This window comes from Bufo bufo, chromosome 6, assembly GCF_905171765.1.
Source record: "Bufo bufo chromosome 6, aBufBuf1.1, whole genome shotgun sequence".
NCBI lineage: Eukaryota > Metazoa > Chordata > Amphibia > Anura > Bufonidae > Bufo > Bufo bufo.
This window is the reverse complement of record NC_053394.1, coordinates 93,755,731-93,772,513: the sequence shown is the minus strand read 5'-3', so window position 1 is coordinate 93,772,513 and position 16,783 is coordinate 93,755,731. Positions and strand designations below refer to the sequence as shown.

General features: G+C 43.2%; 1 protein-coding gene across 1 annotated transcript; it reads right to left on the bottom strand.

The window, feature by feature from the left end:
* Window positions 1-1,066: 1,066 nt before the first annotated feature.
* LOC121005549 (protein kinase C delta type-like) lies at window positions 1,067-8,541 on the bottom strand. Its single transcript, XM_040438323.1, has 6 exons — window positions 8,427-8,541; window positions 5,459-5,712; window positions 5,222-5,310; window positions 4,799-4,861; window positions 1,729-2,188; window positions 1,067-1,165 (listed from the first exon to the last, which is right to left on the bottom strand). The coding sequence occupies exons 1-6, from the start codon at window positions 8,539-8,541 to the stop codon at window positions 1,067-1,069; spliced, it is 1,080 nt and encodes a 359-aa protein (XP_040294257.1).
* Window positions 8,542-16,783: the final 8,242 nt, after the last annotated feature.

The following is a 16,783-nucleotide window of genomic DNA, read 5'->3' as shown; positions in this document are numbered from 1 at the left end:
AAAACTCCGGTAGTTTATTTTTAAAGTGGAAAACCACATTAAAACTTGAAACGGCTTTGGTTCTGAGGCACTAGTCAGAACCGAAGCAGAGTTCAGTTTCAAGTTTTAAAGTGGTTTTCCACTTTAAAAATCAACTACCGAAGTTATTCAACGAAGTCACATACGACTCCACGCATAACCAACTTTGGCTCATCGGAGCCTACACATTTTAATACTATACAGAGATGGATCTCTGTACAGTATTAATCCGAAGTTTTGAATGAAGTGACTTCAGATGTAGCATCCGAAGCTCGCTTCGCTCAACACTAGTTCTGATGTCTTTTCTATGTCAAAGTCAAGGATATGTTACGTCCATTGACTTTAATTGATTCAGAGGAAGGCGAAAAAACCCCCGTGTAAGGGGGAAAAATTCCTTCCCGACTCCACTTAGGGCAGTCAGACGTTTTCCCTGGATCAGCTATTATTAATCCAGGGGAAGGCGAAAAAACCTCATTGAGCCATCTGCTAATTCAGCCACAAATGAGGAAAAATTCCTTCCCGACTCCACGTATGGCAGTCAGATAAGTCCCAGAATCAATTACAAAATAATGTGTCCCCAAATATTGGCCAAATAATACTTTTAATTAGACTGGGTGAATTTGTGGGGAAGGGCAGCTGTGTTGATCCAGAGGAAGGTGAGAAAAAACCCCTTCTTTGACATCTGCCAATTTGTCCTGATATAAGGGGAAAAACACTCCTTCCTGACTCCAGATATGGCAGTCGGAAAATACTCCCTGGATCAAATGCCCATATACTTACCTATATCCGGTGTAGAAGCTCCAGGAAATGCTGATATTTATCCTGAGCTCACCGGACCTAGCTGGAAGACGGAGTCCGCATCTTGAAGACTCCTTGGGGATGAGCCAGAGATCAGAGGAATCAGAGCCAAGAGACTGGGGCGGCAATATGATGATGTTCATGGCAGTAAACCAGCAGAGAGAGGCATAGTCCGGGGCAAGCCAAGGTCTGGTACACAAGCAGCGGGCAGAGGAGGCATAGGTCTCTGGGCTGGAGGAAAGGGTTCAACCTACTGTGTCCAGCTAGGTGACAGGAAGGAAAAGCCGGACACAGGGGGAACAGCTGGTTCATTTTCCGACCACTCCAGATGGCTCCTCTTTAGATCATGCTGCAAGAGAAAGAAGTGTAAAGAGATAAAAAATAATATATAATTTTATCCTCTCCCTTCCCCCTATATACCCTTCACATTCACATAAACCTGGGTAGGATATCCTCAACCCCAATATAAATATTTCTGCCATAGGATTATGAGTCTGTATAATGAAATTGAGACCTATATATATTAAAAGCAGCAGTTAACGACTACTGTTCAGTAAGGTATTTCTAAATGTCACTATACAACCTGCATATACTTATACAGGACAATAAAGCTCAGGCATCAAACACCTACAGCAGGCATGCTCAACCTGCAGCCCTCCAGCTGTTGTAAAACTACAACTCCCACGATGCCCTGCTGTTAGCTGATAGCTGTAGGCTGTTCAGGCATGCTGGGAGATGTAGTTTTGCAACATCTGGAGGGCCGCAGATTGAGCATGCCTGACCTACAGCATCCACATCTTTACTTGCTTGCAATTTTTTGCATAAGATTTCAATTAAAGGGACAATTCTAACTTTGTTTCTACTTATCATGTGCAAAATACTAAAGCATTTATGCAGTAAGTCTTCACTTACATGGAGAGGTCTAAAGGGAGGCTCTGCACTCCTCAGCTCCATTTCCTCCCAACAGATGGTTTCGAAAAATAGGTGGGCTCTGATGTTTCCTGACACACCCAAGCGCTTCTCTGGGTCTTTCTGTAGCAGTGCTTTAATTAGATCTTTCAGGTTTATATCCAGCCATGGTGGAAATGTTGGCTGCTCGGTGGTAATTGACTCATAAACCTTTTTCCTCTGGCGGCCACTGTAAAATGGGTAACGTCCAGATGACATTTTGGACACAACTATCCCCAGGCTCCACCAGTCCACTGCTACAGTGTAAGATTTCCCCAGGTGCACCTCTGGGGCCATGTAACGGTATGTTCCTGCCCGTCCACAGATCTTACTGGACGCAGTCAGGCCGTCTTGTGCCAGCCCCAGGTCTATGATTCGAATGTGACCATCTGTATCCAGCATGATGTTGGCTGGCTTGATGTCTCTGCAACGAAAGAAGAACATTTCGGGTTTTGTCTTTGTCCATAACTACAACGCTCATTTAAGGTTGACACTGAGAACTAGAATAGACTGGAGGGAGGTCAGAAATGCAGACAGATGACACACACCGTAAGGATATATTCACATGCAGAAGATTTGTTACAGAAATTCACAATAATCTTTTATGTGTGAATATACTCAAAAGAGAATAATTAAGATAAAAGAAAGAAGAAACAGGATCAGTACTTCTCCAAGTCTTCTATTATGTTAATCATAAAAATACACAGCGGTAATAATAATCTGGGCAGTGATGGCTATTTACTGGTGGAGATCATTACTGAACCTGACCGATCAGATATCAGCTTTCACTGGACAGGGATTATACAAATAAAAATGAAATTAAAAAAGATCTTGGGGCAAAATTACTTAGGGACTTGCAACCATTTTAGTCAAAAAAGTCCCTTTTTTAACTGGTCGCACGACAATATTTTTCCGTGTGGTCGGTTTTACGTCGTGCTCGCCAGTTAGGCAGGACGGGGACGGAGCAGGGGAGTGTCGGGGTCCGTGCCCGGGTCACAACTCCAGACGGAGCAAATATACCAATAATTACGCCTGGAAACAGACATAAACGTTGGCAAAAAACAAAACAAAACGTTTTTAACCAGGCATAAAGACTGCCAGAGATGTGCAAATCTAGGGCATCTCAAGGGGAAAGCTAAGACCGGTGTAAAAGCTGCTCTTAGTAAATATGCCCCCATGTGTCAGAATGGCTGCATCTGGTAGTGGCACTTAGCCCCATTAAAATAAGGAGAAATATATGTATAGGAGGGACGCTAAAACTAAATAACAAATCTTTATTATAATGTTCAAATAAGAAAAAGGGGGTATCTACCCACATTGCAACTAGCAGCTGAATGAAGCGATGAATAATCACTAAATTGTGGGACCTAACAGACTACTGACACCGCTCAGAGAGGGGTATGTGCATGAGAGTAGTATGATAGGTGGGTTCTACAAACTAAAATCACCAACACTAAGGGGCATGACACCACCTGGGCATGTGTCTGAACCAAGTGGGGTAATAGACAACCGGATAACTAGCACCAAGAATGTAGCGCTAGATATCCCAGTATTAGCAGTGAATGGCAGCGCGCATAACATCCACTGCACTAAATGACTTCAAGTGCTGGACTAAGGCCTCTTTCACACGGGCGTTGCGGAAAAATGTGCGGGTGCGTTGCGGGAACACCCGCGATTTTTCCGCGCGAGTGCAAAACATTGTAATGCGTTTTGAACTCGCGTGTGAAAAATCGTGCGTGTATGGTACCCAAACCCGAACTTCTTCATAGAAGTTCGGGCTTGGGATCGGTGTTCTGTAAATAGTATTATTTTCCCTTATAACATGGTTATAAGGGAAAACAATAGCATTCTGAATACAGAATGCAAAGTAAAATAGCACTGGAGGGGTTAAAAAAAAATAAAAAAAAATAAAAAAAAATTTAACTCACCTTAATCCACTTGCTCGCGTAGCCCGGCATCTCCTTGTGTCTCCTTTGTTGAAAGACCTGTGGTGAGCATTAACTATAGTTCAAGGACCTGGGATGACGTCACTCCGGTCATCACATGGTACGTAACATGATCTTTTACCATGGTGAATCACCATGGTAAAAGATCATGTGACGTACCATGTGATGACCGGAGTGACGTCATCCCAGGTCCTTGAACTATAGTTAATGCTCACCACAGGTCTTTCAACAAAGGAGACACAAGGATATGCCGGGCTACGCGAGCAAGTGGATTAAGGTGAGTTAAATTATTATTATTTTTTTTTAACCCCTCCAGTGCTATTTTACTTTGCATTCTGTATTCAGAATGCTATTATCTTCCCTTATAACCATGTTATAAGGGAAAATAATAATGATCGGGTCTCCATCCCGATCGTCTCCTAGCAACCGTGAGTGAAAATCGCACCGCATCCGCACTTGCTTGCGGATGCTTGCGATTTTCACGCAACCCCATTCATTTCTATGGGGCCTGCGTTACGTGAAAAACGCACAAAGAGGAGCATGCTGCGATTTTCACGCAACGCAAAAGTGATGCGTGAAAATCACCGCTCGTGTGCACAGCCCCATAGAAATGAATGGGTCGGTATTCAGTGCGGATGCAATGCGTTCACCTTCCGCATTGCATCCGCGCGGAATACTCGCTCGTGTGAAAGGGGCCTAAGGCATAAATGAGGGCCGCTGTGTTTGACTGGTGTGCCAACAACCACCATGTGCTCATACCATACGTGACGGTGGCAGGAGAGTCGGTGGTTGTTGGCACACCAGTCAAACACAGCGGCCCTCATTTATGCCTTAGTCCGGCACCTGAAGTAATTTAGTGCAGTGGATGTTATGCGCGCTGCCATTCACTGCTAATACTGGGATATCTAGCGCTACATTCTTGGTTCTTGGTGTTAGTTATCCGGTTGTCTATTACCCCACTGTATACCATTACATTCCATCTCAATTTTGTTATTTCCATTAAAATAAGGAGACCTGAACTATAGGATCAGACATAGCCCATGGGTATCAGTTTTACCCTGAGACAATAGAAATACCATTCCTCTTACCGATGGGCGATGCCATGGCCGTGGAGGAACTGGATGCCACAGATTAGTTCTGCTGTGTAGAACCTGAAGAAGACAGGAGAGTGTTAAGTATCAATGCCATGAACTCATTCTGTATGTGTTATAAGGGAAATATCATCTGTAATATAACTGCTGACTGTATAGTAAACCTGTATCACCATAGACCGCCAGATACTAGATATTAACCACTAAACCGCTCTAGACCATGGTGAGCAGTATATGAATATTATCACCCATAAATGTAAAAAAAGTTATGATATAATACATGAAGAAGTTGAGAAAGTTACTGTTATCGGGGGGAAGTTTTACACTAAGAAACCCCTTCCCCCTTTTAAAACCCCTTTTCCCCCCGATCTTCAGGACATCTTCTTCCCTATATTTTCCATGTATCTCAGGATCAGTTACCGCACGATCTTGGTGCTCAGCGTGTTGTTATCAATCAGATCCTTCAGGCTGCCGCCGGACAAATACTCCAAGATGAAATAGGCATGGCCCTGTATAACAAAGCACAAGATTATATTATGGGAAACATTTTATAATCATTTATCTGTGGTATAAAGCAGAATATAGAGCTGTGATCCCCGGTTACACAGCATATATTTCATCTGTTATGGAGAGAGGAGCAGGGAGACCCCTCCGTACCTGAGACTGCAGTGCGGCATAGAGATGACACAGGAATGGACAGTCTCTGGCCGCCAGGAGTATCCGCCTCTCTCGCTGTAGGTCTTCTGCATTGTCCTCTTTGATGATGATTTTTATGGCCTTGAAGGTGTTTCGGCCACGGACAGATGCCAAGACCACTTTGCCAAAGCCGCCCTCACCCAGCACCTGATGGAAGTCAAACCCGCTGATGGAAAGCTGGGGGTCGGATCTGGGTGTTATAGCGGTGCTGGGGCCTGAAGGGTTAAAAGAATATTACACAATATTAGTTTATTTGGAAGAAATGTAATGAGAGAAGTGGAGAATATGAGACCAGTCTGTATTCCACTGCAAAATGAATTTTATCTGAAGTGTGTGATATATAGTTTACAGGAAAAGTAAGTGAACCCCCTGAATGACCTGGACTTCTGCACTGACTACTAATAACATGTAATCTGTTCTCCAAGTCACAGTTATAGACGAGCACAATCTGCACTAATAACAGGAACAGTTCAGGGGCAAACACTGGGGGCTTCCAAACATGAGCCTTTTAACCCCGTCACACTCAGCAATGTATATTTATGGTGTTAGGAGGGCACGAGGTATACTTTGCAAGTTTAGAATGGTTTTATGAATTCTACGCACAAATTCAGGCCCCATGCACACGACTCCATCCATTTTAAGGTCCACAACTCCCGGATCCGCAAAATATGGATGCGGTCCATGTGCTGTCCGCATCTTATATGCAGACCCATTGTTTTCAATGGGTCCATGGTCTACATTTTATAAACATAGTCTATTTTTGTGAAGAACGGACATACGGATGCGTAAAGCTCAAAGATAATCCATGTCCTATATTTGTCCACAAAATGTGTAGTGTGGACCCGTTAAAGTCACTGTCATAGCATTTGTATTTTGAGGATTTGCCATTTGCGGTCGTGTGTATGAGGCCTAACATGTGTGCCAGACTGATGGCAAGTCTGTCAGCAACAAGATTACCTATGGTTATTAGGTCTAGAATTCGTCAGAATGGCTTCTTGGCAAATAATCTAAATCTGATTGGGAGATTTTTTTTTTTATGAATATGCAGGCAGCCCTTCTAATTTGGGGGTTGGTTTTAAAAACAAATTAATAAAAAATTTAAGTTTCAGTTTAAACCCAGTTTATGGAGCAGAATACCCTCTGGTAATACTTCATCTACAGAAAGAGGGGTTAAAGGGGTATTCTTATTTTAACAATTATATTTTTTAATTTAGAGAATAGAAAGTCATACAATGTTTTAATATATATTTATTAACATTCTCTAGGGAGACCTTTATTATATCTGCACAATAGCCTCCCTCTAAAGAAAAAAAAGATGGCGTCAGTCATGTGACCCTGAAGCCTGTCCTGTCCAGATATCTGACAGGTGAACAGTAGTGTATGGAGATACCGCACATATGTATACAGTATATACAGTATTACTGCCTGCAGCAGCATCTCATCATGTCTGTCAGTGTCTGTGTAGAAGCACATCTGCCATTGCTCTCCCTGTCTCCCCTGTATATGTTGTGTTTGTATTTTTTTTTAGAAGTTAACTTTATTAACAACCTAACAACATCCCCTACAGACATGTAGCCATGGAAACACACACAGTGAAGAAGTTGTAATATCCACAATGGTTTCCACCATTAGTCCTATGTAGTTATCCCATGTGTGTGCAGACCCAGCACATACATGTCATGTAACACTGCTGCTTACTGAATGTCAGTGGGGGGTGATGTGACTGAGGCCATGTTTTCAGTTAGGTTACAGATGCTTTACACAGGACGGATTGATTCATGGGCCGTACCATATTACTGGGCAGATAGGGGTCAACAACCTGATCTAAGAAACGTATGTAAGCAAAAGTTTAAATATTTGAAAATTCTATGATTTCTTAATATGTAAACAGATAAAGTAAAAAAAAAAAATGCCAAGCCATTAAAAAAAATTAAAAATGCCAGCATTGCAGTGTTTTATGGAGAATAAAGACTTGGCACTGAAGTATGACCGCTGACAGCGATTCCAGGAGGTACTCCACATTTTCCATGCTGTGCTCTCCATTCTCCACTTCCACTTTTGCTGCTGCAATCCGTGTGTGAGGAAGGTGTGTGGACCAAAAACGTTTACAAATCTATAAATTTCCCAGTGGATTGTGCCAATAAATCCATCAACTTGGTCATACTTGAGTGCAAAGTCTTTATTATATGTATTATATGTATTATATGTATTATGCTCCGTCTGTTCCTGGCATGAAAACAGTGCATTTTCCTGCAGCCACCACTAGGGGGAGCTCAGTGCAAAGAGATTACTATAGTTTCCACTTCAGCCAATGGTAAATGTATACACTACTATCCACTGAGCTCCACCTAGTGGTGGTTGTAGGCAGCCAGCTTTGTAATATATTATGTGAAGGGAAACAGAAGACTTCTCAGTGTATTTCTCTCAGTCCAATGCTGTAAATACAATAAGAGATATGGTGATCAGAACAAGCACCATATGTTTTAAACACATGTTCCAATAAAATGGGAGAGACAGAGTACGACTTTTTTAATCCATAAAAAAAAATCAAATTACTTCCGCTTCTTCGTATCAGTAATCTGGGCGGTTATGTTTTTCATTCTGTGCTGCCAGGGAGTGTCACATAAAAGGGATGGGGTATACTAATTTTTGCTATGAGGCCCTGGCTATTAATAAGGCCCCTAGCTATAAATAAAAAAAATATATAAATAATGGTAGAATTGCATTTTACTAATTCTTTCCCACCATTTTTTAAATACATTATATGGAAAATTTAATGGTGGAATTAAAATTACAATTCACCCACAAAAAACAACCCCTCATGTGCCTATGACGATGGATAACAGATCTTTACAGTTGAAATAATTAAAATTTTGCTGCCCAAATTGCCTTGGTCCTGAAGCAGTTACAAATGAAGTGCCCCAGATACCTGCTCTTGGCTCCTCATCCTCCAACACTCTGGCGTTGGGTCCAATCCTCTTCTTCTTGATGTTCTTCTCCAGGCTGTCTTCTTCTCTCTTCCTCTTTTCTTCTCCTCCCTTCATCTTCTCCTCTTCCTCTCTCCTCTTCTCCTCTTCCTCTCTCCTCTTCTCCTCTTCTTTTTGGTCGCTGGACGTCATTCTCCAGAAATCGCGCAGAGCAATCCAACCTTCTTCCACACGTGGCAGACGACAGTTGAAAAGTGAGTGGCAGTTGAGCGTGTGCCAGTCACATGACCTCAGGACAGTGCATGGAATCTTCAGTTGGCACCTGCTGTGTTGGTGCCCCATGTACCTGCTCTGCCCCATACAATGTAGTGTAGACCTCATGAGTGTCATCCAGGGTGTAGATGGGAAGAGAAATTCATGGATCATTTCCCACTGATAAAATATTATAGAACAGAAGATTGGGCTCATATAACAGGACTGGCATTTCTGGGTTGGCATATTTCTTATGGGGTTTGATGATAAGCAAAGTTGCAGGAAATTAATTTAAGACAGTTTGGGAGATGAATGAATGAGATGATCCTTGTGGAGGCAGTTTTGTCCAGTAGTAGAGAAATGTGTTGTCTTCCTAGTGATTCCCTGGCATTAGCAGATCCATTATCACTGGGGTTTCCTGAGAAGTGCCGTGACATCACCGGGCTTCCTGGTAGCCCCATGGAGAGCCCGGTACGTCACCGGATCTCCAAAAAATGCCTTTGCCCTGCATGATTTAGCGCAGGGCAAAGGAGAGCATCGGAGCATGAACTACTCCGATGCTCAAGTCAGGGGGGCTGCCTGGGTGAAAATGGAGATATGTCCGGGTTCAGCTCTGAACCCAGACAACCCCTTTAAGCTTTTTCTGCATTAGACTTATCAGTTCCACAATACATTTTCATTATCCTGATTAGATATGCAGTGAATGACTGATCGGTGCAGGGTTGACCATTAGGACCATAAGGCGTGTTTAGACGGAGTGGCCGATTGTTGGGAATGAAGCGTTCCTTCCCAACAATTGGCTGCTCACTCAGTGAAGGAGACCACAACCTTTACATTCAGTGATCTCCTTCACAGTATGAGGACGAGGGATCAGTATTGCCATCGCTCCTCCTCATTCAGAACCATTATTTCTGGGCAGCAGATCGCTATTTAGATAGCATGATCTTCTGCCCAGAAAAGATGATTGGCGGTGCCTGTAGGAAGGACAGGATCACCTGATAAACAAGTGTTCTGCTCGTTCATCAGGTGATCAGCGTCACATTTAGATGGCAAAATTATCAGAAACGAGCGTTCACAGGATAATCTGGACAATTATTGGCTCGTCTAAATCTAGCTATACTCTTATAAGAAATGTAATGGCCATGATGCTACATAAAGCACTAGGGCTCAGTGGGCTTCTTCATGAAGCTGCTTCTCTCCTGATCTACCACTATGTATGAATTGTAAGGCCGCTTTTACAGTCAGTGTTTGGTTGAGTGATGCCCGTCAGTGATTCTGAGCTAAAAAACAGGAGTTGAGGCTGCTCAGAGATAAGGTAAAAATGGAAAGATTTGCACCTGTTCTGTGTTTTTAACCCACACCTGGTTTTGCCTCACAATCACTGATGAAAATCACTGATCAAACACTGACCAAATACTGACCAAATACTGACTGTATGAAAGCAGCCTAATACCCTAATATAAATGTGTTACATGTTACTATTTATCACAGAACTTGGTTTTGAAGAAACCAAAGAGGTCAATGCACTTTTCCACACACCACAAAGTCCTGACACCAAGTGGTTGTAACCTTCAAACATCAGACATTGATGGCTTATCTAATCCATACATTATCAGTGTTAGGGTCCATTCACACGTCCGTAATTTGGGTCCGCATTCGTTCCGCAATTTGCGGACCCATTCACTTTCAATGGGGCTGGAACGGATGCAAATCCACATTTCCTGGATCTGCATCCGCATTTTTGGGATCCGCATCCGTTTTTTCGGGATCCGTTTTTTCGGGATCCACAATTTCGTTCCTGGAAAATATAGAACATGTCCTATTCTTGTCCGCAATTGCGGACCAGAAAAGGCATTTTCTATCATAGTGTCTGTGATGTGCGGATCCGCAAATTGCGGATCGCACATTGCAGGTGTCCGTGTTTTGCGGATCCGCAATTTGCGGATCCGCAAAACACTTACGGACGTGTGAATGGACCCTTAGGCCTCATGCACACGGCCGTTGTTTGGGTCCGCATACGGGCCGTTTTGGCGGCTCGGATGCGGAACCATTCACTTCAATGGGGCCGCAAAAGATGCGGACAGCACTCCGTGTGCTGTCCGCATCCGTTGCTCCGTTCCGTGGCCCAGCTAAAAAAATATAACATGTCCTATTCTTGTCTGCTCTTTGCAGACAAGAATAGGCATTTATATTGAAGGCTGTCCGTGCCGTTCCGCAAATTGAGGAACGCGCACGGTACGCCATCCGTGTTTTGCGGATTTGCGGACCGCAAAACACACCACGGTCGAGTGCATTAGGCCTTATTGGTGGGAAAACCTCTGTCAGACAGCTGAAGAAACCTTCACGGTGCAGCAGATATCTTGTTCTCCTTCTTTCACCTGGAGATTCTTCTTTACTCATAACTGGGGCAAACACACAACATCTAAAGCCATCGTCTCCATAAACCTTAATATGTTTTCAGCTAATTGTTCATGGAAATAAAACTTTTCTCAAATGATGATTTTTTTTTTCATTGATGTTATATTGAATGCTACAAATGGGTCAGAACCTTTCACTAATTGGCCACCTGATGACCACAGTTCATGATACAGATAAGATGAAGTTTAAAGAGGACCCGTCACCTCTCCTGGCATGTCTTAGTAAATATTTTTATTCCACATAAATTACAATTCTGGAACACTTATTCTTATGACTCTGTGTTGTGCTATTCTTCTATTCTTGCTAGAAGTTTATGGATAAAGGTACAGATGGGAGTCACCCATTGGTGGTGTGTCCGTGAAGAGCATGACATTGTCCAATCACTGCTGCGAGTGGCAGACTGAGCAGGGACACACTGCCAACGGGTAATACCCACCCGCCCTTTAACCCCTTAGGGACTTAGGACGTACCGGTATGCCACATTTGCCGAGTCCTTAAGGACTCAGGACGTACCGGTACGTCCTAACTTTAAAATGCGATTGTGGCGCAGCAGGGGTTAATCGCAGCAGGATGTCCGCTGAAATCATTTAGCGGGCATCCTGTCACAACGCCGGGGGGGGGGGGGGGGCATGTGACCCCCCCGCATCGGCGATCGCAGCAAACCGCAGGTCAATTCAGACCTGCGGTTTGCTGCGTTTCCGGTCCATTCGGGTCTCCGGTGACCCTATGAACCGGAAAAGGACTGTGATCGGTGGTGTGATTACACACCACTAATCACAGTCCGAGCATTTGGGAGAGGCGGTGCTGGCCGTGGTGCTGATGGCTGCTGTCCATGGTGCTGATTGGTGCGAAGAGAGAGGCAGGAGATTCAAACTCCCGGCGCTCCTCTCTTCCCTCCTCTTCCTGTTTCAGCACCTGCACCGTCCAGCACCGTCGTCACCAGCTCCTGCGGTTCCCCCCGTCGGCACCCATCACCCTCCTGCACCCATCACCCTCCAGGTAGGTTAGGGTCAGTGAGGGAGAGGCACCGATAGGCAGGGATAGAAGAGAAAAGTTAGTTAGGAAAAACAAAAAGAAAACACTTTATCTGATTTATTGTTGTCTAGCTGTGAGACCCCTGCCACTTGCCCCCAGCCCAGTGTCAGGCAATACTGGAGTGGGGACGTCCTCTACCAGACCCCACTCTACAGTATGGCCATGACACGCCCCTGGTTTGAGGCCATCTGGAAATGTCTGCATTATTCAGATAATGCAGCATGTCCCCCCCGAGGTGATCCTGCCCATGACTGTCTGTATAAGATACGGCCGGTCATCGATTACTTCGGGGCCAAATTTGCGCAGGCCTACGTACCTGGAAGGGAGGTTGCGGTTGATGAGTCTCTCGTTGCGTTCAAGGGGAGACTCAGTTTCCGGCAATACATTCCCACTAAGTGGGCGAGGTATGGCGTGAAAATTTACAAAATTTGTGAGAGTACCTCAGGGAAAACTTACAAATTTTGTGTGTACGAGGGGCGAGATTCCCGTATTGAACCCCTAGAATGTCCCCCCACTCTGGGTGTTAGCGGGAAACTCGTGTGGGACCTTATGTACCCACTGCTAGATAAGGGTTACCACTTGTACGTGGATAACTTTTATACTAACATTCCCTTGTTCATGTCCCTTGCCGCCAGATCCACGTCCGCTTGTGGGGCCGTGCGGAAAAATCAACGCGGCCTCCCTACCTATCCCCTCCAGGTACCTATCCCCAGGGGTGAGACCCGTGCCCTTACCAGTGGAAACCTGCTGCTGGTCAGGTATAAGGACAAGAGGGATGTCCTTATACTGTCCACAATCCACGATAACAGCATCACCCCTGTCACTGTGCGAGGTACCGCGGCAACGGTCCTCAAGCCCGATTGTATCGTCAACTACAATCGGTATATGGGAGGAGTTGATCTCTCTGATCAAGTCCTCAAGCCATATAATGCGCAAAACCCGAGCATGGTACAAAAAAGTTGCGGTCTACTTGGTACAGGTTGCCTTGTACAACGCTTTTGTACTATTCCGAAGCGCTGGCAGCACAGGGACATTCCTCCAATTCTATGAGGCAGTCCTCAAGGATCTGATCTTTTCAGACCAGGAAAGAGCAGGCCGGAGTACTTCGGGAATTGGAGGCGCCCGAATCGTCCTTGGCCAACATTTTCCAGGTGTGGTCCCCATACTGGAAAGAAGGGACGAACCCCAAAAAAGTGCAAAGTGTGTCACAGGAGGGGGATACGGAAGGACACCACCACTCAATGTGACACTTGCCCCGATCATCCAGGCCTCTGCGTTATCGATTGCTTCAGGGAGTATCACACTTCCATGGAGTACTAAATTTTTATAATCCCCAACAGTCCCCTAGAGAACATAAAAAACTATGGCTCTCAGACTTTGGAGACACGGAAACAATTTTTTTCCCCAAAAATATTAGTTTTAGTGCAGGCATCCTCAAACTGCGGCCCTCCAGATGTTGTAAAACTATAACTCCCAGCATGCCCAGACAACCTACAGCCATCAGCAGGGCATGGTGGGAATTGTAGTTTTACAACATCTGGAGGGCCGCAGTTTAAGGATGCCTGCTTAGTGTATCCAAAGTCTGAGAGCCATACATATTGGGCATCGCCGCATCCATAAAAATCTTCTCTATAAAAATAACATTTAACCCAACCCCCCCGGATGAACAGCGTTAAGTTAAAAAAAAAAAAGTGTAAAAAAAAGCAATTTTTTGTCACCTAACATCACAAAAAGTGTAATAGCGAGCGATCAAAATGCCATATGCACCCCCAATTAGTGCCAATAAAACCGCCATCTCATCCCGCAAAAAATGAGCCACTACATTAGATAGTCGCCCAAAAAAAAAAAAAAACTTTAGCTCCCAGGCTATGGAGATACTAAAATAATTTTTGGTGGTTACTAAAATGATAATATAGTGTCAAATATAAATACATTTTAAAATGTAGACATATTAGGTATCGCCGCGTCCGTAAGAATCTGCCCTATAAAAATAACATTTGACTAAACCCCTCGAATGAACAGCGTTAAAAATATAAAATAAAAACGGTGCCAAAACACAATTTGTTTGGCAAAATTTCCATTTGAATCCTTTTTTTCCGGTAATAAAGCAAGGGTTAACAGCCAAACAAAACTAAATATTTATTGCCCTGATTCTATAGTTTGCAGAAACACCCCATATGTGGTCGTAAATGGCTATATAGCCACACGGCAGGGCATAGAACGAAGGGAACGCCATATGGATTGTGGAAGGAAAATTTTTATGGACTGGTTTATTTACACCATGTCCCATTAGAAGCCCTCCTGATGTAGCCTAGACTAGAAACTCTAAAAAAGTGACCCCATCTAAGAAACTACACCCCTCAACGTATTCAAAAGTTACTTTACAAACTTTGTTAACCCTTTAGGTGTTCCACAAAACTAAATAGCGAATGTAGAAACAATTTTAGAATTAACATTTTTTGTTACCTTGCCTCAAAAAAGTGTACTATAGAGCAACCAAAAATCATATTTACCCTAAAATAGTCCCAAAACAACAACCACCTTATCCTGTAGTTTCCTAGATGGGGTCACTTTTATGGAGTTTCTACTCTAGGGGTGCATCAGGGGGCTTGAAAGGGTACATGGTGTAAAAAAAAACAGTCCAGCAAAATCTGCCTTCCAAAAACCATATGGCATTCCCCTTCTTCTATGTCCTGCCGTTTAGCCAAATAGTTCTTTACGACCACATATGGGGTGTTTCTGCAAACTACAGATTCAGGGCAACCCAAATTAAGTTTTGTTTAGCTGTTAACCCATTTTTTCCAGTAATTAGGTAAGGGTTAAAATGGAAAAATTTTCAAAAAATAGAAATTCCTAAATTGTTTCTCCATCTGCCATTAACTCTTGTGGAACACCTAAAGGGTTAATAACGTTTGTAAACCCAGTTTTGAATACCTTGAGGGGTGTACTTTCTTAGATGGAGTCACTTTTTTGGAATTTCTATTCTAGGGGTGCAACGGGGGGCTTGAAATGGGACATGGTATAAACAAAACCAGTCCTGCAAAATTTGCCTTCCAAAACCCATATGTCGTTCCCCTCCTTCTATGTCCTCCCATTTGGCCAAACAGTAGTTTAGGACCACATATGGGGTGTTTTTGCAAACTACAGAATCAGGGCAACCCATATTGAGTTTTGTTTGGCAGTTAACAATTACTTTATTACTGGAAAAAATGGGTTAAAATGGAAGGTTTTCCAAAAAATTTAAATTCCTAAATTGTTTCTCCATCTGCCATTAACTCTTGTGGAACACCTAAAGGGTTAACAAAGTTTGTAAACCCAGTTTTGAATACCTTGAGGGGTGTACTTTCTTAGGTGGAGTCACTTTTTTGAAATTTCTATTCTAGGGGTGCAACGGGGGGCTTGAAATGGGACATGGTATAAACAAAACCAGTCCTGCAAAATCTGCCTTGCAAAAACCATATGGCGTTCCCCTCCTTCTATGTCCAAACAGTAGTTTACGACCACATATGGGGTGTTTCTACAGAATCAGGGCAACCCATATTAAGTTTTGTTTGGCAGTTAACCCTTGCTTTGTTCCTGGAAAAAATGGATTATATTGGAAAATTTTCCAAAAAATCGAAATTCTTAAATTTTATGTCCATTTCCCATGAAGTCTTGTGGAAGACCTAAAGAGTTAACAAAGTTTGTAAAATCTGTTTTGAATACCTTGAGGGGTGTAGTTTCTAAAATGGGGTCATTTTTGGGTGGTTTCTATTACGTAAGCCTCACAAAGTGACTTCAGACCTGAACTGGTCCATAAAAAGTGGTATTTGGAAAATTTCAGAAAAATTTCTAAATTTGCTTCTAAACTTCTAAGCTATGTAACATCCCCAAAAAATAAAATGACATTCCTAAAATGATACAAACATGAAGTAGACATATGGGGAATGTAAAGTCATCACAATTTATGGGGGTATTACTATGTATTACAGAAGTAGAGAAACTGAAACTTTGAAATTTGCAAATTTTTTCACATTTTTTGTAAATTTGGTATTTTTTGTGCAAAAAAATTTCCTTTTTTGACCCAATTTTAGCAGTGTCATGAACTACAATATGTGACGAAAAAACAATCTCAGAACGGCCTGGGTAAGTCAAAGCGTTTTAAAGTTATCAGCACTTAAAATGACACTGGTCAGATTTGCAAAAAATGGCCAAGTCCTTAAGGTGAAATAGGGCTGAGTACTTAAGGGGTTAAAGGGAACCTGTCATCAACTTTATGCTATCTATTCTAACAGCAGAATAAAGTAGAGACAGGTGAGTTGATTTCAGTGATCTGTCATTTATAAGTTTAAAGTAAGTGGTTGACGAGAACCAACATCACAATCATTCCAGACTGGGCCTGGAAAAGAGTCACGGCCACCTGAGAAGAGTCATGGTTATTCATGAATTCCTGCTCTCCTGCCAACCTGCTGATGACTGACAGTCTTCTACCTAGTTTTCTCCCTTTCTCTCCAGGAGAGAACTGACAATCATCAGCAGATGGGTGAGAGTGCAGGAGATTATGAATAACCATGACTCTTCTCAGGTAGATTTGACTCTTTTCAAGGCCTGGGCTGCAATGATTATGATGCCGGTTCTTGGCAACCACTTACTTTTAGCTCATGAGTGACACACC